At 36.2% G+C, this 22397-nt stretch overlaps 1 protein-coding gene across 7 annotated transcripts in view; it reads right to left on the bottom strand.

Moving 5' to 3' along the window:
* The window catches only part of UTRN (utrophin), a 568196-nt gene that overhangs the window by 311944 nt on the left and 233855 nt on the right, over positions 1–22397 (bottom strand). For all 7 annotated transcript variants that reach the window (XM_009452168.4, XM_001172875.8, XM_009452171.5 and 4 more), the window contains 6 exons: positions 19026–19217; positions 18010–18182; positions 9995–10145; positions 7938–8113; positions 3466–3601; positions 1714–1863 (listed from right to left, as the gene is read on the bottom strand). In XM_009452168.4, coding sequence (XP_009450443.2) covers positions 1714–1863; positions 3466–3601; positions 7938–8113; positions 9995–10145; positions 18010–18182; positions 19026–19217 — 978 coding nt within the window. The remainder of the gene's footprint in view (positions 1–1713; positions 1864–3465; positions 3602–7937; positions 8114–9994; positions 10146–18009; positions 18183–19025; positions 19218–22397) is intronic.

Genomic DNA, 22397 nt, shown 5'->3' with positions numbered 1-22397 from the left:
GATAAGTCACTTGATCTGAATTATGTTTTAACCAATCATATTGGCTGCTTTGTCTAGAACAGAATAACAAAGGGCAAAGGAAGAAGCAGGGGAGATGAGTGGGGCAGCCTTTGTAGTCATCAAGACAAGAGATGACGGCAGGCTTGAAACAAGTTAGTGACAATGGGGGTTGTAAGAAGCAGTCAAATGTATGATATTTTTTGACCTAAGAAAAGTTGAAAGAATTGTAGAGGAAATACCTATGTGCCCTCTGACATCTACAGCTGTCAAACTTCTGCTACATTTGCCTTATCACACATAGCCATCTGGCTATCCAATAAACCATCCATCCAGTAGATATGTATTTTGAAGGAAAAGCTGCTAATGGTGACTGAGGTATAGTTTTTGGTTTGGGGGTTTTCTTTGTTTCTTTTTGTGATAGAATTCATATACCATAGGATTGACTCCAATATTTCTGACTTAAGTAATAATAAGGATGAAACTTCCATTGACTAAGGTGGGAGATGTATATTAAGGCACAGAAGGGAGAGGGATATCAAAAGCTCGATTGTGTATGTTAGTTTGAGGTGCCTATTAGACATTTAAGGAGAGATGTTGAGCAGGTAGTTGCATACACAAGTTTAGAGTATGGAGAAAGGTCCAGACCAGAGATACACATGTGTGAATCACAGTGACTCAACAGGCAGTGATTCCCAATCAGAGAGACCAGATCAATAAAGCACCTGCATCATTAGCTATAGGATAATGGCTACCATTTAAAGAGGATGAGAGAGAAAATGACTGATATGGAGTCCATCCAAACCAAGGACAGAGACATATCCATTCAATGTCCTATACAGACCTCATACTCTGATATGGTGTGTACCAGGTCAAACGAAAAAGATATCTATGACTTTATCTACTTTTAACCATTTCAATGGCAAAAAAAAAATAATGGTAGGAGGGAAAGATATTAGTTGTATTTGTAGTCACATGCCATTACATTTCACTGGAACCTAGTAAATATATATTTAATGAAAAAAATCATTGAAAATAAACATACATGTGTGAAAAGTCATGTGCAAAATCAGGATGCTATTTTCTTTCTTTTTTTTTTTTTTTTTTTTTTTTTTTGAGACAGGGTCTCCCTGTCTCACCCAGGCTGGGGTCCAGTGGTGTGACTGCAGCTCACTGCAACCTGCACCTCCCAGGTATAGGCAATTCTCGTGCCTCGGCCTCCCAAGTAGCTGAGATTACAGGCGTGTGCCACCACGCCTGGCAAATTTTTCTATTTTTAGTAGAGATGGGGTTTCACTGTGTTGGCCAGGCTGGTCTCAAACTCCTGGACTCATGTGATTCCCCCCATCTCGGCCTCTCAAAGTGTTGGGATTACAGGTATGAGCCAACACACCCGGCTCAGAATGCTATTTTAAGATCTTCATTTTCAGAATATCATCACTGGAATTTTCTTACCTAATTCCAACATATACTCATTATTTAATGTAGTATATAATGTATAAATCCCCTAGGCCAAAGAGTTCTGTATAAAATAAAAAGTATTCTTCTAGAATATATGCTTCTGTCTATGACAGATAAAAAATATAAACATTAGAAAGCTTTAGTAAAATTTGCCCCATTTGGATATACTTGAAAGTAAAGCAGTTACATGATCCCACATCTCTGACAACAAAATCAATAAATATGAGAAATGTGTGATAGTAACTTTATACACACCTTATTCCATGTCATATTTACAGTCCTTAAGCTTTCTGAAATTTTATCCCTTTCAGGTAAACTCAGACTTTTATCTGAAAGCATCTCCAATTCAGTTCTATTCAGCCATTTGAGTTTTTCAGCATGTACTTCCATTTCTTGAGTTAAGTCCTGGAGAAGTTAAAAGATAGGTGTGGTTAGAAGGTAGTCAGATAAGGGAAAATTCAAGAATTGTATTAGAAACCTTTTTGGTATTATTACAAATGTAACTTTCTAATTTGTTAAGTGAAAAAATAAACTTATAAGAAGCTTAAGCTCATGCTAACAAATGATAACTAGGAAGGGAGTGAGCACATGCCTTCTGTGTGTATTTTTGCACTCCTGTGCACAAACGGGCTCTCTGGTACTCACTGTCTCTTAACCGGGTCATATATTATTTTTACACTGCTAATTTAACATTCTATTCTTATCTCCTCCTTGCTACTCCATCCTAATATACTGTTCCACCTTTTCTAACTCTCCTCAAATTGTTTACAAAAGAGACATTCCCAAAAAAACCATTGAAATTTTTAGGTAAAAAAGGAAGCTTGTTAGATATTGTCACATTTTAAAAAGAAAACTTAATATATGTTCCACAAAATATTTTTCATCATTATTCAATGTTTCTTTCTCAAAATGCTTCAATCATACTCCTTTATAGATAAAATCTCTGAATTAGTAAGTAACCTTTCACACACACTTTTATGCTTGTATATGTATGAATACACACTCATAATTTCTTTTTTTTTTTTTTTTTTTTTTTTTTTTTTTTTTTTTGAGATGGAGTCTCGCTCTGTCAGCCAGGCTGGAGTGCAGTGGCACGATCTCGGCTCACTGCAACCTCCACCTCCTGGGTTCATGCCATTCTCTTGCTTCAGCCTCCCGAGTAGCTGAGACTACATGCGCCTGCCGCCACGGCCAGCTAATTTTTTTTTTTGTATTTTTATAGAGATGGGGTTTCACCATGTTAGCCAGATGGTCTCGATCTCATGACCTTGTGATCCACCCGCCTCGGCCTCCCAAAGTGCTGGGATTACAGGCGTGAGCCACCGCACCCGGCCCACAATTTCTTTTTTTAAATAAAAATGTGAGCACATTATGCTGAGTGTTCTGCAACAAGTATTTTAATTCTTAACACAAAAAATAAATATTTATGAATACAAAATTTATGGATATTTGGATATATTTATACATCTATATATGTATGAATTTTTATAGATTATATACATAGACAACTATAAACAATACTTGTTAGTTGCAAACCAACAAGGAAAATCTGATTAATACAACCATGACACTAAACCTATTGCAAGCTGCATTTTGTTCCTCAGCAAGTCACTCTGATAATTACTGATTATTATCTATAAAGTTGAGTTTTGCAGCTTTATAGACAATAATCAGTACTTTTCTTCCAAATCTAAAAACAAAAAACGATATTTCATAGCCCTATTGTATTTTAAAATGATAAGGTCAGTTTACAATATCCTAAAAACCTTTCGTCTAATACTGACACCATAATAGTTTGTTCTTTTTACATAAGTGAAGTTTAAGCTCTGCAAGACCAAAATTATAACTGCTCTTTAAAAAATAAAAGATATTCCGCTTTCAAGTTCACCACATTTACCAAAAAGTACAAAGTTTCTTTTCCCTTTTCTTCTTCAGACACGCAGTATGTGACTCTGAAGTATAATGTTCGGGCACCAAAAGGCATATAGACAGAAATAAACAACTTACTCTTAATTCTTGCAGGTTTTCTCCGAATTCGGTGGTTGATCTCTTTTGCATAGCATGCTCAGCCTTTGTTAACCAACAGATAATCTCATCTAGCTGATGCCTGTACTCCATCACCTGCTTACTTTCTCCTTTTAGCCTAAAAGAATATATTATTTAAAAATATTGAGGAAAAACTGCCCAATTAAGCAGAACCTTACATATTTGCTTTGAATATCCTGACTAAATATTTCCCAAAATAAATAATTTCTAATAATTATTTTAATATATATTTTAAGTGAAACAATGTATATATTCTACAATATAAAGATTGCTTAATAATAGACCAAGAAGCTTTTTTCCTTAAATTCAAAAACATTGAAACTAAAGAATATTATCTTCCCTCATCATAAAAAGTTACGTAGAAATTGAATACAAAAGCCTTTTTTACAGTTAGATACCACTCCGCAACATAATGGAAATTTTTTAAAACGTGAAAAATGTCTTTACCTAAAATAATAGGGAAAAAGCATAATACTCTTTGAGTGTTTCACGAATATTGAAAGGAATCATTATATGACATGTTATCACATTAGGTGGTAACTATTACTCTGCTTTATTCATAGGACAGAAAGAATAAGTACAAAGCAAGGTATCAAGAATGGGAGAATCTTACAAGTATTAGGGAAGACAAGAAACATGTGAATTTGGCTTGTTTATTAAAATAACTATTATATTTGAATATAGCACTGTTACAAAAAGAGATATAGAAAAAAACAAAGCAAAAATTTTAAATGATGCAAGGAAAACAGTCAAATGAATATAAAAAAGGAACTGCCTCAATTAGATCTTTATAGTGTTATAAGAATAACATTTATAAGAATATAAACCATCTGTCAGAAGAGAGGAATATGATTAGAACTCATATGACAAATAAGATTATGTGTTTTTTAAAAGGATTTGAAAGCTATTAAGAGCCTGGTGGTATCTTTATTTTTATAGCTGCTATAATTAACTGCTGGTTTAAAAACTGAATGCAATTTTTAAATAAATTGTATTGTATCATTCCTAATAAGAATTTATGTTTTTACGGCTAGGAGTTTTCATTTTTAATCACAAAAGGTCTAACATAATCTTGCAATACATGTAATAAAATATTAGATAATACTTCTATATTTAATAAAGTCAATATTTGATGTATAATGTTTAAAAAAATGAAAATCACTACAAAATCATAATTTTTAAGTATCCATCAAGAAAGAATGCTCCTTTAAGATTAAAAATAAATAAATACAGCAATAGCACTAATTACTAAGACTAAAACAAGTAATCTACCCTCCATAGTGAAAAGTATTTAACTTAAATAACAACTTTGGAAACACCCAAAATACTATTATAGGCCTTTGTTTCTAAAAAAGGGTTGAAATTTCACGTTCCAATGTTCCAAGATCATGACTAATTTAGTACTTTCAAAACAGAACTATGAAGAAAACTAGCATTATAAAGTGATTTCAATAAGATACATTTGAGTCACCCAATATTTTCATCTGCAAATTAGCTAAATATAATCTACATTTTAAATATTATCCCCAAGAGTAAAAACAAATTATAAATTCATGTTCTAACAGAAGATAACAATTGCTCACTAAGGAATAACCCACTGGGCATGGTGGCTCATGGCTGTAATCCCAGCACTTTGAGAGACTGAGGCAGGAGGATCACTTGAGCCTAGGAGTTCGAGACCAGCCTGGACAACATGGCAAGACCTTATTTTTACAAACAATTTAAAAATCAGCTGGGTGTGGTAGCACACACTTGCAGCCCCAACTACTCAGAAGACTAACGTGAGAGGATTGCTTGAGCCCAGGGGCTCAAGGATGCAGTGAGCTACGATTGCACCATTGCACTCCAGCCTGGGTATCAGAACAAGACCTTGTCTCCAAAAAAGGGAAGAAATAACTCTGCAGGTTGCTGAACTATGCAAATACTTAACTACAGGCACTCAATACAAAAACAAATTGAACTGTGTGATAATTCTCAATTACTTTGTTAACAACATATATACAATCTACCCAAAATGGTCCCAATTTAATATAGATTACCAACCTAAGGTGAAGTTTAGCGTTAATTTACAAAGACAAATATTGTTTTAGTCAAAATATAAGCTGTTGGGGAAGAGATTCATTATTCTTTTCACTTCCAAAAAATGAGTAAAAACACGTATTAGCTTCACCTTATTAGTTTTAGGAGCTGTAATTACCACACTCCACAAATATCTACCTTTAGAAGAATTTCTGCATTTATTGTTAAAACCCTCCCAGCAGGTACATGTTTTTCCTTAAAAAGGTATAGGAGAGGATAGGCACAGTGGGTCATGCCTGTAATTCCAGAACTTTGAGAGGCCAAGGCCAGCGGATCAACTTGAGGCCAGGAGTTCTAGACCAGCCTGGCCAACATGGTGAAATGCCATCTCTACTAAAAATATGAAAATTAGCCAGGCATGGTGACAGGCACCTGTCATCTCAGCTACTGAGGAGGCGGGGCACGAGAATTGCTTGAGCCGGGGAGGCAGAGGTTACAGTGAGCTGAGATCACGCCACTGCACTCTAGCCTGGGTGACAGAGCGAGACTCTGTCTCAAAAAAACAATAAAGGTCTAGGAGATAAATCATTTCAAGCTAAGACCCTCCATGCAAACTGAATAGCATGACATATAAGATCTTATGGGACCTCATTTTCCAATCCTTCCCCTGGTCATTGAACCCTCCTCTCCTTTCAATCCTTTGCAGATCTCTCACACGATGATGCCATTTATGCCTCCCACCTCTGCTGTTTTACTTCTTCTGCCTAGAAGGCCCTCCCTAGAAGAAATTTATAGAAAATTACTATAAATGCTTTAAACTCAGCTTCGGCATGCTTTCTCTGTGACACTTAAATTCCACAGCCCATCATATCTGCCTCTGTGACACTTTATCTTTTTAATGATGTTTTCGTTCATCATTTTCTTCTTCTTAGTCTTTAAGTTCCTTAATCATACTTGCATCTTCAGTGCTAAACATAGAGCTCAATAAATATCGATCAAGTCATTAATCAATCATTGGCAAAATTCAGCAATATGCTTAGAGAATAAGTTCTAAGATAACTTGCTTTCATAAGAAATAGATACTTTAAGTGTTTACTATGAATAGTCAAGGCATGTACATTTTCCAAACACTATTGCATTTAATCCTCATGACAGTCCTCTGTGGTGATATCATAGTTCTCATTTCCAGAGGAAGACACTTTGGCCAGAGAGTTCTGTGCTCTTTCCAAGTTCGTACAGCATAATATTGAGAGCATAAGACAGTATGATCACTTACTTTCTATGAGATATTGGACAAGTTACTTAACCTCGCCTCTCTTAGCCTCAGTTTCTAAAGCTGTACAAGGCTTAACAGTCCCCTAAGAGGTGAGTTATGACTCCTAAACAAGGCAATGTGTGCAAGGTGCCAGATACTCTCTCTGCCATGTGGTAATCTCTCAACCAAAACATACAAATTATTATTTGTCTCTTACCAAAACACACAAAATAATAGATTTTTTAAATGAAAAGCAACTGTAGGTCACATGATACTTGAATATTTTAGGTTGCATAATAATACTGGACCTGATAAAGTATTAGATTGGCCTTTCACAAAATGATAGCTTATCACTAAAATAATACTTCATCAACAGAGTTAAAATTAACAGAAAAAAAAATCGTGGAGTTTTTAACCCTAAACTACCAACAAGAAACGAACAAACAAAAAAGATCATTAATGACGGAATATATGAAGCAAAGTAGAAATCATTCATAAATCTTGACTGTCTCAGAAAATAATGTCAAATAATTTTAAATATGGGAAGTGTCTATAGTGTTGAGCATTATATTCCAATTGCAAAACAAATTTGCAACTGGAAGATGCCCAAATAAAATCTGAGTCACTGTAACATAATCTGACATAAAAATTAATAATACTATATTATATTATATTATATTATATTATATTATATTATATTACATAGATGAAGAACTTTATTATTGGCAAAGCATGAATAGAACACAACATTTGACACCAAAATAACTTAGTGAGACGTATTACTAAGGTAGGCTCAATCAGGAAATAAGCAAAGGGAAGGTCTGATCTTGAACCCAGACCTTCAAACCTGAAACCTGGAGTTTCAGTTATATCAACTACTTTAAATTCCCATCATAATCACCATATCATAATAAGCAGTTGTAAATAAAAGGAATAAAGGTGTTTGGTTTTTACATATGTAGCATTTGAGTAGAAAAGTGAGACTTTATGGACAGCCTAAAAATACAGGAAGGGAGAACGTGGGCAGTGGAGGTCTTAAATGTCAGTAAAATTCCTATTATAATGTCAAACAATAAAAGAACTCATTAGATTGCATCTTAAAAGATTCTATCCAAAATATGTTCACTCCTGTGCCTGCAAACAATCATAGCTAAATCACCTTGGCTGCCTATCCTTCACTTCTGCAACAATTGCATCCCAGCGTTGGTTTAAACCTGCCAGTTTGTCTTTCAAGAAGCTTCCATCTGCCTGGGAGAGTTTCTGCACAATCCCATCCCCAGTTCGGTTTAGCGCTGCAAAACTGGGCTGGTGGCTGCTGATGCCCACCTCAAGTTCCTGTAACAGAGCACAACTCAAGATTAGTTTCACTAATAAGTAAATGATTCTGATGCAATGAATCCACCCAAGTATTGTGGTATCAATTTAAGTGTGAAAGAAACAAACTCCTGGAAAGATATTTTATGTTAAAAAAAAAAAGGCATTTTAAAACAATTTTAATTACATTTCAATGAACATGCTAAATGAAATTTATTTTGAAATCTAACCCACCTTCACGAATGTCATCAGGCAAAATACAAGGAAGTAGGGCAGCTTAACAACTAAAATGAATAACAGCTGTTTACATTAAAGCATAAGCATCAGTCATGTTTGATGAAAATGAATTGCTCATCTTCTTTCAAACAAGTGCTTGAAGGCATTGCTTTAAAAAATTATATACCCCAATATATCCTTATATCCTTGTGTTCTACCATATACAAGTAAACCTAAATGTGCATTTTACTAAGATATTGCTTCACTGGTTGATATGGTTTGGTAGTGTCCCCACCCAAATCTCATCTTGAATTGTACCTCCCATAATCCCCACATGCCATGGGAGAGACCCAGTGGGAGGTAATTGAATCACAGGGGTGGTTACCCTCGTGCTGTTCTAGTGAGAGTGATCTGATGGTTTTATAAGGGACTTTTCCCCCACTTTGCTCAGCACTTCTCTCTCCTGCCGCCATATGAAGAAGGACATGCTTCTTTCCCCTTCCACCATGACTGGACGTTTCCTGTGGCCTCCTCAGCCATGCTGAACTATGAGTCAATTAAACCTCTTTCCTTTATAAATTACCCAGTCTCAGGTATGTCTTTATTAGCAGCATGAGAACAGACTAATACACTGGTCTACAAATGTTTAAGTAACAGATTGAATGAATATTTTCAAGTCAAATTTAAACACTTATCTGTAACTCCAAAAATAAGAAAAATGCATTAACACATTTATTTATTTATTTATTTAGAGACACAGTATCGCTCTGTCACCCAAGCTGGAGTGCAGTGGCATGATCTTGGCTCACTGCAACCTCTGCCTCCCAGGTTCAATGAATTCTCCTGCCGCAGCCTCCCGAGTAGCTGGGACTGCAGGTGCGTGCCACCATGCCCAGCTAATTTTTTGTATTTTTAGTAGAGACGGGTTTTCACTGTGTTAGCCAGGATGGTCTCGATCTCCTGACTTCATAATCCGCCCACCTCAGCCTCCCAAAATGCTGGGATTACAAGTGTGAGGCACTGCGCCTGGCCACATTAACACATTTATAAGAAAAACAAATGAATTATCTTTAAATTGTCATGTCCTTCTAAATAAAATACATTTAAAAAACTTAATAAAACAGAAAATATTTTTATCAATGGTAGAATTGAAATTGCATGTGCTTTCTACTATTATTTTTAAAGACCTATTGTTATCAGCAGAACTAACTTTGTGTTATATTTTCCCAAGACTGAATTAGACTTACATGAGCAGCTGCCCTGCTGTCGCTCCAGAATAATTTACTTTATGATAATTATCAATGATACAAAGAAATGAGATGCCTAAGTGTTTTAAGTACAAAAAACAGAGGTGAGGCATGCAAATATTTTTTCTGTTCTTGGTATAGTCTTAGGCATAACATTTTACAAATTTTATTCTAAATATAAAATTGTTTAAATAAAATTGTTTTTCACATTAGCCACTAAGGAGTATTTTTATTAAATTTCTTTGAAATCCTGATTGAAAATTGTTATTGACCAATTTCTTAAACTTTTATAACTGGTAAGAAGAATTGGAACAAAAATTACAAATTGTCCATTGACTTCTGAAAAATTAATATATTTTGTCCCTACTTCTGAAATCTGTCTTAACAGGAATACACTAACCATATGTGCAGTCCCCCTCCTCTAACAGAAAGCACTCACCTGCTGATGTATCCTGGCTTTCTCTAAGTCCAGGCTGCCACCTGGAGCACAGGTATCAACCAGTAATTCTTCAGCCTCTGTTATCCACTGTGTGAGGTCATTAAGGTCACAATGGAACTGTCTCCATTCTTCCATTGCCCTGTCAAAACAACTAGAGGACAATAAACAAAATAAAATAGGTTTCCAAATTTTCCAGGACTGCCTAAAGCCATTTTTCTAAAAAAGAAAATCAAATTTCATTTAAACAGAAAGACCTCAAACAACTGAATTCACAGCCTATTGCTCCACAAAACCAATTTTCATAGTGGGATACAGGTAATAATTCCTCCTAGAGATATATGCATCATACCAAGGGCAAAGCAATCTGCTCACACCACCAGCTACCAAATCCTCTCTCTCATACACACACACATGCACACTCACGTATACACACATGCACACTCACATACACACTCACACACTCATGCACACACTCAAGCAGCTTTTTAACTAAAAAGATGCAGCCTTTTCTGGCTTGAAAAATCAGGATCGATTAGTTGTAGGCATGTTAACGCATCCAACTTTATACATTTAACATTTAAATACTGTGAAATATAAAATATGATTCATTATTTTCTTGGGGAAAAATATGTTGTTTTACTACCAGAACACTTAGTTCCTGGCAAGAATAAAGCACAAAAGGCCAAAACACTTCAAAATGCCCGTATACCCCTCTATCTATATGTTATATACTGAATTATGTCCAATCAAAATTCTTATGTTGAAGCCCTAACCCCACAGTGTGACTGTACTTAGAGACAGAGCTTTCCGGGACACAAATAAGGTTAAATGACGTCATAAGTGTGGGGCTCTAGTCTGAAAGGACTGGTGTCCTTATAATAGGTGGAAGAGTCACCACAGAGCTCTCTCATGTGAGGACACAGCAAGAAGGTGGCCATCTGCAAGCCAGTAAGAGAGACCTCACTAGACACCAAATCTACTGGCACCTTGATCTTGAACTTCCAGCCTCCAGAACTGTGGGAAAGTAAATGTCTGTTGTTTAAGCTACCCAGTCTATGTTATCTTATAACGGCTGCCTGAGCAGATTAATGTACTTTGGGTAATGACTGGTCCTGAGGGTCCCATTTACCTAAATACAGCAAAGTATGAAATTGCATGCAGAGCCCGTTATGCAATAAGACAGAGGGCTATTGAGATTTCTGTTTAAACCAAACTCTTTTAAAGATGGCAAAGTAAAACCCAGTGCTTGTTACATTCAGGATACATGAAATAAGCATAAAAAGGAAAAGCTTTATTGGACTAGGATCCTAAATAATTTTTTCTCCTATCTTTTTGTTTAAGAGTAATGGAGCTGAGTTTTAGAAGTGATCTCTGAGATCTTAACAATATTAATAAAATATATATTTTTTAAATAAAATGGCTCCTAATATCAATAACCCCTAAATAATGTGTATATCGTCTTTCTCCATGAAAATTACTTTAAAAATTTTGCTAATACTGCCCACAGTAAAGCAATTTTCTATTGAGCATGGAAAAAGAAAAGCACTTAAAAAAAAGGCACTATGAGGTGATATTAAGACACTCATTATCATTTGCAAAAATTCACAATAACTACACAACAATCACAATTTCCAAATTCGAGATGCTATAAGACTGTTCCAAAGATCTAAAGACTTTGAAAATACAAACATTAAACTTAGAATGTATCATCAGTGACAGAGAGAAAAAAAAATGGTGGATAGGAGGAAGGTCTAACTTGCAGCTCCCACTCAGACAAACAGCAGCATGTGCAGACACATAGTGGACTTTTGTTCCAAGAACTACCGCAGGAACATACCAGGAAAACTGAGAGAATCTACAGACCCTTTGAAGGAGGTGGAATGCTGCTGCATGCTGCATGGGAGAGCCGAGGAACTGGGGATCAGCTTGCGTTCTCAGCTGGGAGACTTGTCACCTGGGGCAAGTTCTCAACCCTGCTCACCAGCTGCCTGGAAATAAACCCAATGCTGTTGGGTCAGTGGGGGTGTGGGGGTGATGGAAGGGGTTCCTGATAGGACTAAGACTGGCCTTTTGGGCCGTGGGCTGCATGGAAACTGAGTGAGGCCTGCAACTGCAGGCTTTCCCCCACTTCCCTGGCAACCTGTGTGATGCAGCAGAGGCAGCCATAATCCCCCTGGGAACATAACTCCACTGGCCTGAGAACCACACCCCCATCCCCCATAGCAGCCACAACAAGTCATGCACAAGGAGAGTCTGACTCAGATACACCTAACCCTGCCCAACCTGATGGTCTTTCTCTACTCGCCCCAGTAGCCAAAGACAAAGAAGATAATTTCTTAGGAGCTCTATGGCCCTGCCTGCCGCCTAATCCTCTCTATGCTACTGCAGCTGATGCTCTCTTGTAAGCACCATCTCCTGGCTGGGGGCCAACCAATAGAAAACCAGCGAACTTAACCAAAATACAACCAAGGACTCTCACAGAGGCCGCTTCACTCCCCTGTTACTTCCACCAGAGCAGGTGCTGGTATCCACAGCTGAGAGACCTGAAGACGGATCACATCACATCACAGGACTCTTTGCAGACACTTTCCAGTACCAGCTCAGCACCCAGTAGCTGTGCTGGATGGCTAGCTTCAGAAGATAAATAATAATCACTGCAGTTCAGCTCTCAGGAAGCCCCATCCCTAGGGGAAGGAGGAGAGCACTATATCAAGGAAGCATTTCATGGGACAAAAGAATCAGGACAGCAGCCACTGATTCCCAGATCTTCCCTCTGACATGCTCTACCCAAATGAGAAGAAACCAGAAAAACAATTATGGTAATATGACAAAACAAGGTTCTTTAAAATACCCAAAAAGATCACACTAGGCTGGGGGCAGTGGCTCATGCCTGTAATCCCAGCAACTTGGGAGGCCAAGGCAGGCAGATAACCTGAGGTCAGCAGTTCAAGACCAGCCTGGCCAACATGGGGAAACCCTGTCTCCACTAAAAATACAAAAATAAGCTGGTGTGGTGATGCGTGTCTGGAATCCCAGCTACTCGGGAGGCTGAGGCAGGAGAATCACTCAAACCTGGGAGGTGGAGGTTGCAGTGGGCTGAGATTGTGCCATTGCAACTCCAGCCTGGGCAACAGAGTAAGACTCCATCTCAAAAAAAAAAAAAAAAAAAATCACACTAGCTTACCAGCAATGGATCCAAACCAGGACAAAATATCTGAATTGCCAGAAAAAGAATTCAGAAGGTCGATTATTAAACCAATCAAGGACACACCAGTGAAAGGTGAAGTCCAACTTAAAGAAATCAAAACAATGACACAGCATATGAAGGAAAAAATCTCGAGTGAAATAAACAGCATAAATAAAACAACTATTGGAAATCAAGGACACACTCAGAGAGATGCAAAATGCACTGGAAAGTCTCAGCAATAGAATCGAACAAGTAGAAGAAACCTCAGAGCTCAAAGACAAGGCTTTTGAATTAACCCAATCTGACAAAGAAAAAGAAAAAAGAATTTTAAAAAATGAACAAAGCCTCCATGAAGTTTGGGAATATGTTAAAAGACCAAAGAATAATTTGTGTTCCCAAGTAAAAGAGAAATCCAGAAGTATCTAAAACATATTTGCAGGAATAATTGAGGAAAACCTCCCGGCTTTGCTAGAGATCTAGATATCCAAACACAAAAATCTCAAAGAACACCTGGAAAACTCATCGCAAAAAGATCATTGCCTAGGCACATGGTCATCAGGTTACGTAAAGTCAATAAGAAGGAAAGAATATTGACAGTTGTGAGGCAAAAGCATCAGGTAACCTATAAAGAAGAATCTATCACATTAACAGCAGATTTCTCAGCAGAAACCTTATAAGCTAGAAGAGATTGGGGTCCTATCTTCAGCCTCCTTAAACAAAACAATTATAAGCCAGGAATTTTGTATCCAGTGAAACTAAGCTTCATAAATGAAGGAAAGATAGTCTTTTTCAAACAAATACTGAGAGAATTTGCTGCTATGAAGCCAGCACTACAAGAATTGCTAAAAGGAGCTCTAAGTCTTGAAACAAATCCTAGAAATACAACAAAATAGAATCTTCTTGAAGCATAAATCTTGGCCAGGTGTGGTGGCTCACGTCTGTAATCCCAGCACTTTCGGAGGCCGAGGCAGGTGGATCACCTGAGGTCAGGAGTTTGAGGTCAGCCTGGCCAACACAGTGAAACCCCATCTGTACTAAAAAATACAAAAAAAATTAGCCGGGCATGGTGGTGGGCACCTGTAGCCCCAGCTACATGGGAGGCTGAGGCAGAGAACTGCTTGAACCTGAGAGGCAGAGGTTGCAGTAAGCCGAGATCATGCCACTGCACTCCAGCCTGGGTGACAGAACAAGACCTGTCAACAACAACAACAATAAAGCATAGATCTCAAAGAACCTATTAACAATAACAAAATGAAAAAAAAAAAAAACCCAAGGTATTGAGGCAACAAATATCATGATAAATAGAATAGTACCTCATATCTCAATAATAACATTCAATGTAAATGGCCTAAATGCTTCATTTAAAAGATACAGTATAGAAGAATGGATAAAAATTCACCAACCAAGTATCTGCTGTCTTCAAGAGACTCACCCGACACATAAAAACTCACATAAACTTAAGGCAAAGGGGTGCAAAATGACAGTCCATCCAAATGGACACCAAAAGCAAGCAGGAATAGCTATTCTTATACCAGACAAAATAAATTTTAAAGCAACAGCAGTTAAAAAAGACAAAAAAGGACATTATATAATGATAAAAAGACTAGTCCAACAGGAAATTATATCCTAAATATATATGCACCTAACATTGGAGCTCCCAAGTTTGTAAAACAATTACTACTAGACCTAAGAAATGAAATAAACAGCAACACATTAACAGTGGTGGACTTCAATACTCCACTGATAGCACTAGACAAGTCACCCAGACAGAAAGTCGACAAAGAAACAATGGAATTAAACTATACCCTAGAACAAATGGACTTAACAGATACTTACGGAACATTCTATGCAACAACTGCAGAATATATATTCTATTCATGAACACATGGAATATTCTCCAAGATAGACCATGTGATAAGCCACAAAACAAGTCTCAACAAATTTAAGAAAACTAAAATTACATCAAGTACTCTCTCAGACCACAGTGGAATGAAATTGGAAATCAAGTCTGAAGGGAACCCTCAAAACCATGCAAATATATGGAAACGAAATAACCTGCTCCTGAATGATCATTGGGTCATCAATGAAATCAAGATGGAAATTTAAAAATTCTTTGAACTGAACGATAATAGTGACGCAACCTATCAAAACTTTTGGGATATGGCAAAAGCAGTACTAAGAGGAACGTGCATAGCATTAAATGCCTACATCAAAGAGTCTAAAAGAGCACAAATAGACAATCTAAAGTCACACCTCAAGGAACTAGATAAACAAGAACAAACCAAACCCAAACCCAGCAGAAGAAAAAAAAATAACCAAGATCAGAGCAGAGCTAAATGAAAATGAAACAAATAAACAAAAATACAAAAAAAAAATGAAACAAAAAGCTGGTTCTCTGAAAAGATAAATAAAATTTACAGACTATTGGTGAGATTAACCAAGAAAAGAGAGAGGATCCAAATCAGTTCAATTAGAAACAAAATGGGTGATATTACAATTGATGCCATAGAAATACAAAAGATCAAGGCTATTATGAACATTTTTATACACATAAACTAGAAAACCTAGAGGATATGGATAAATTCCTGGAAATATACAACCCTCCTAAATTAAACCAGGAAGAAATAGAAACTCTAAACAGACCAATAACAAGCAGCAAGATTAAAATCATGATTAAAAAATTACCAGCAAAAAAAGGCCCAGGACCCGATGGGTTCAGAGCTGAATTCTATCAGACATTCAAAGAAGAATTGGTACCAATCCTACTGACACTATCCAAAAGATAGAGAAAGAGGGAATCCTCCCTAAATCATTCCATGAAGCCAGTATTACCCTAATACCAAAACCAGGAAAGGACATAACAAAAAAGAAAACTACAGACCAAATCCCTGATGTAGATGCAAAAATCCTCAACAAAATACTAGCTAACTGAATCCAATAGTATATCAAAAAGACAATAAACCATGATCAAGTGGGTTTCATACTAGGGATGCAGGGATGGTTTAACATACACAAGTCAATAAATGTGATACACCACATAAACAGAATTAAAACAAAAATCACATGATCACCTCAACAGACTCAGAAAAAGCCTTTGACAAAATCTAGCATCTCTTTATGATTAAAATTCTCAGCAAAATTGGCATAGAAGGAACATACCTTCAGGTAATAAAAGCCATCTATGACTTTTAGCCCATAGCCAACATTATACTGAATGAGGAAAAATTGAAAGCATTCCCCCTGAGAACTGGAACAAGAAAAGGATGCCCACTTTCACCACTTGCATTCAACATAGTACCGGAAGTCCTAGACAGAGCAATCAGACAAGAGAAAGAAATAAAGGGCATCCGAATTGGTTAAAAGGAACTCAAACTGTTACTGTTTGCTGGTAACATGATCATATACCTAGAAAACCCTAAAGACTCATCCAAAAAGCTCCTAGAACTGGTAAATAAATTCAGCAAAGTTTCAGGATACAAAATTAACGTACAAAAATTAGTAGCACTAAAAATTTAAAAATGAAAATAAAATTGAGATGTAATCTATCACTATTAAACTGGCAAAGTTTTTTTAAATAATAAAAAAAAACCTGTCAATGTTAGTAAGGGCTCAAAAAGAAGGATATTTTTACAAATACTGTTGGCAGGGGTAATAGTAACCAATTTCATGATATAATACAGAGGTTTAAAATGTCATTATTTTTAAAGAAATTTGTCTTCATCTAATGATCAAGCCTAATGAAATATAAGTATGGATAAAGATGTATGTAAAAGAATGTTCTCCAAAGGTACAAAGAGAAAATTTGTAAAATCCATACAAAGGAATATACCAAAGGCCACGAAAAGCTATCTTTTCAAGGATTAGTCACATTGAAATATGTAGGCTAAAATAGAAAAAAAGAGAAGGAACATGATGCCTAGTTTTTGTGCGTATGTCTCTCAAGTTACCCAATGTATTATTCTGTGCTCCCTTTCCTCTTATACAGCACTTTCCACTGGGTTATTTCATAACTTATTTGCCTTTCCATCACATCCACAGCTACTGGCAAAAATCTTACCTGTTTTCATTTCTACCTATTAATAGTCCTGGTCAAAATCTAGTAAGAAGGCTCAAAAGCATTCATTTAAACAGAAGGCTATAAAAAAGAGTTTGGTACTATATATGGATTCTAATTATCTGTAGCTGCCTCTGTTCTTCACTCACATTAATCATCAAGTGTGCTGAGAAAGTGAACATTAATGAAAAATTTCTTTAGTTTTTTTAAAGAGAATGGACACTATTTAGACACTAAAAATTAGAAGTGCTTCCATATCATTAAGATATTATGTTATAAATGGTCATCTATACATGATCACATTCCTCCTTTAAGGAACTATACTCATCACAATTTATTAAACAGGGCATAACGCCGGGTGCAGTGGCTCACACCTGTAATCCCAGCATTTTGGGAGGCCAAGGCAAGGCGGACTGCCTGAGGTCCGGAGTTCAATACCAGCCTGGCCAACATGGTGAAACCCCATCTCTACTAAAAATACAAAAATTAGCCAGGCGTGGTGGTGTGCGCCTGTAATCCCAGCTACTTGGGAAGCTGAGGCAGGAGAATTGCTTGAACCTGGGAGGCAAATGTTGCAGTGAGCTGAGATCATGCCACTGCACCCCAGCCTGGGTGACAGAGCAAGACTCCTTCTTAAAAGAAAAAAAAATAATAGGGCATCCTACAAGGATATGAAACATGTTCTCATTAATCTCACTGTCCACATGATCTTCTTCATGCCCATGAACTTGCAGGCATTTTTTTAAATTAAATATTAATTTCATTTACACATACCCTTTCCGATCACTGTACATTCTATTAATTCTGTCCCATTTTGCATTCAGCTGAGTAAGTGTATCTCTGATCTGAATGGCTTCAGGTCCAGAGGCTTCAAGGATGACATCTGGCTGTTTTTCATGAATGACTGCAATCTGCTCTCCAAGTTTGTCCAGTTGGTCTTTGATATTCTAAAAATATATTGTCATGGATTAACAAAATCCAGCAAAGTAACAAAAAAAGGAATCACAGATGACCAGATATTTATATTGGAGAACACTCATTTGAAATAATAATGAGACATAATCATTGTTAATCATGAAAACTGAAAACTTTTTTTTTTAAATGATACTCTGTTTTAACCAAAGTGTGTGGAATATGCTACATAATATACTCAAGGCAGGAAAAAAAGTCCTCACAATAGTAGCATTTGTACAGGACACATGAAAGGCTTCAGTAACATTCTCTATAGGTAATGAGGCATTTGAAGCTGGAAATAGTGATATTTTCAAATATCTAATAATGTTAGTTTAAATGAGAGGAATGCACTATCAAATCCATATTATCAGTGAATTTATTGTGATTTTACATATAAATGCAATCAAGTTACATGAAAATGCCTTGCTAGAATTTAAGTTTAATTAACTTACAATCAAGATGCCATTCCATACCTCAACTGGCCAATTTTAAACCATTATAGATTGCCTGATAAATGCTGACAATTAACATCAACTGACAATCTAGTTTATAAGACAGGAAGGTGGTCTATGTCTCTGTTTAATTTTAAACAAGGCTCTGATGTTGCAAATAATTTATAACTGTGCACATTTAACAATCCATACCCACTTTTTTAAAATTCAAAATTTATTATATTTTCTTTGACAATATAGGAAAGCTTTACTAGTCATACATATTATTAATCCCCTGGCACAAATTGTAAAAGATATAGACCATCTAAGTAGGCACAAGAACAAATTTCTTCCTCTACTTCTACATTAACTGTGGCCATTCAAACACAGTGCCCAGAGGTCTACCTTCAGAGAGTCTTCCTGAAAAGAGAAGTCTTCGTAAATAGCAGTGTTGAGCTCTGGAACATTAAGCGATAATTCAACATCATCCATGCAAAGTAAAATTTTGTTAATTTCAACCAGATAATCTGTAGGAAGAAGTGATGATCTAATTCCAGAAGCAAGTTGACCCATTTTCCTCTGTTGAATAGGGATTGCCTACAAAAACAGCAAAAAAAAAAAAAATATATATATATATATATATATCTTAAAATACCCCCACAATGAATAATAACAATACAAGACTATTGTGTGAAGGAATGCAATATCATGAACCAAATTTTTAAAACTTAAGTTTTAATGTTTTATATTATAAACCTACCTTGCAACAGAAAACCTTAACAATCTGTATCCTAATTTTCATCTGCAGCATGATATTAAACAGTATAAGTATGTTATTAATTTGACAGGCTTTAAGATCTATGTCATCTAAACTCAGCAAACAAAAAACAACAATTCCTTTCTTGAGTTGTTGAAAGAATGAGAATATCCTGCCAATCATAAAGTTTTGTATGAAATAAAACATTTTGATACATTATTTCACTCTTTTAAAAATATCACAATTTTAAAATTGGACCTCATTGCTAAAAATATAAGCAAGTTAAACATGTTTCCATAACACAACATGAAATGCACAAAGGGTTTTGATTAAAATAATATCCAGGTAATTCAGTATGTAATCTTAATCTCTGAGAATAATATTATAGAGCAGGAATATCCTACATTAGAAAATAGATCATGAAGTGTCATATTTAGACATACTTGAGGCTCTATGGACTACTCATCTGCCCTAATATAGATTTTCTGGATCCTCTTCTCAGAGCTTTCTTTTTCATTTTTATTTTTTTGGCGGGGGGGTGGTGCGGGACAGAGTGTTGCTCTGCCTCCCAGGCTGGAGTGCAGTGCTGTGATCTCGGCTCACTGCACCGTCTGCCTCCCAGGTTCAAGCGATTCTTCTGCCTCAGCCTCCTGAGTAGCTGGGATTACAAGCATGCACCATCATGCCCAGCTAACTTTTATATATTTAGTAGAGATGGGGTTTCACCATGTTGGCCAGGCTGGCCTCGAACTCTTAACCTCAAGTGATCAGCTGACCTCAGCCTCCCAAAGTGCTGGGATTACAGGCATGAGCCACCGTGCCCGGCCCTCTTCTCAGAGCTTTCTAAACAATAAAGTGCTCTCTGGGATGGACCGCCAGTCCTTCAGGAGTTCAAACCCTTTACTCCTAGATGGCCACAATTTAGTAAGTGCTATGTATTACCACTTGCAAAGGGCCAAACTGCAGCTGCTCATGAATTAAGGTACCTTCCTTGACACTTTCACTTCTCCTATGTTGAACTTCCAAAAAATGATAATCATCTGTAAATTCAAGATGATAGGTAAAACGATCACAAATGCATGTTAATTCAGTTAGTGATCTTGAAAATGGTTACAATCCAATCTCTAAAGGAATCCAAGACTCATGACTAAAATCATGGAGTGGATAACATGGTGTTGAACCCAGAGGACTGCATTATTGCCTCCTAGAATTTGTTAAACTACTGCGTCCACCATTTGAGGGTAGTTCTGGATAGCCAGGTTAGAAGCAGGTCTATACATTTCTTGACTTTAACAACAGAACTAATTACACTTGTCTCCAAGATTAATTTTATTATCCTAATGCCGCAAGTTTAAATTTTAGTCAGAAAGCATTTCTAGATATTTACCCATATGTCTAAGGAAACAAATTCTGTGTTTTAAGCAAATATAAAAGAATGCTGAAATAAATAACATATCTACCCAGAAACCAGTTATGAATAAAAAGATGCTAAGTATTTTTTAAGAAAAGAAAAAATCAAAAATAATTCTTTTGGATTTTCATTTCAAATAAGCCAGTGTTTTTATTTTGGAAGATCAGAAAACTAGGCTCAATTGTTCTCCCTCTTAACTTTAAGGAAAAGAAAATAGCCCAATGAAAGTATTTCTAGGTTGAGTAATCATGTCGAAAAAGTAAAAGAGGAAAGTGGGACCCGTTTTCCTTCTTGGCTTCCCATCCATTAACCAAGATTTTGCTGAAAGGTCATCTGTTTTCCAAAAGACCAAAAAACTCCAGACATCCAACTACTTTATTATGCTTGTAGGGACATTTACCTTTGTAGTACTTTCCTCATTTAGCACCACTAGATAATACATGCCACATTTGTTTTTTAATCTGCTCCCTTAGGTAAATGTTGGGAGCCACTTTTATACCTCAGCTACTACTGCAAGACTGGAATTCCTGTGCTGCTTCTTCAGTTACATAACGGATTGTCATTCTGCAAGACCACGTGTACCTGAAGCTTTAGAATAAACTAGGGAGGTTAGTAGGTATCATAAAGATCCAAGTTTTAAAAATTCCCATTCATTAAGACTGCCTCTTTTTCTCTTCAGACTATAGGACAATCCAGGATTTTTCTGAGCCTTCCCACTCTTGCAGAAGCAGCAAGGCCGTTCAAGACTTAAACATGTGCTTTCTGTATTCCCAAAATAGATTTTTTTCCCCCAAGAGAGTGATCAATCAAAATGCCCTAGGACTAAAAAAATGTCCTCGAGATCTGACCGAGACTTTACTTCTGGACAATTTTATTTTTAAAGAATTCTCCTAGGACACAGAAACACAAATATACTAGAGGTCAGTATTTAAATGAGACAGTGTTACATGACGTAGCTCACATCATATAGCAAAGATTAAAGAGATTTTTAAGTGAGTGTTTTATTAAATTTCTAAGTTTTGTTTTTACCAAACCATAGGAAAAACCTGGAACTAAACAGAATTGAATATTCATCAACTTTCTGGAGGATAAAAACTTTTTAGATCCCAAAACAGAAACCCCTGAAAAATCACTAAGGGAAAACATAGTCACCTGTGGCTAAACAAAAATTTTAAATGGTTATATCTTAAAGATAAAATAATTAGAAGATAAATATCAATAAGATAATATTTTATAGCAATTATGGCAAGTGGTTAATATCTTTATAAAGTGCTCATACATAATTTAAAAACAGTAATACTCTAGTAAACAAATTGGAAAAGGTCACTTAACATATATTTCAGGTAAGACAATGAGTCCTGTAAACTAGTGCTTCTCAATCCTAATTGTACATTAAAATCATCTACAAATGTTTTGTGTTTTGTTTTTGTAAATGCCCACACCTAGGTCCTGAGAGATTCTGATTTATCTGTTTCAGGAATTAGATCTGGGCACTGTAGTTTTTTTTAAAGCTCCCCACAGTAATTCTCATGTTCACACTTAAGAATCATACAAGTTTGAAAACTATAGATTTGAAGTTTGTAACATAGTTCGCCTACCAATCTTAGTA

Source organism: Pan troglodytes, chromosome 5 (assembly GCF_028858775.2).
Source record: "Pan troglodytes isolate AG18354 chromosome 5, NHGRI_mPanTro3-v2.0_pri, whole genome shotgun sequence".
In the NCBI taxonomy this organism is placed as follows: Eukaryota; Metazoa; Chordata; class Mammalia; order Primates; family Hominidae; genus Pan; species Pan troglodytes.
Note: the sequence above shows the minus strand (reverse complement) of the source record. Positions and strands in the feature narration are given on the sequence as shown.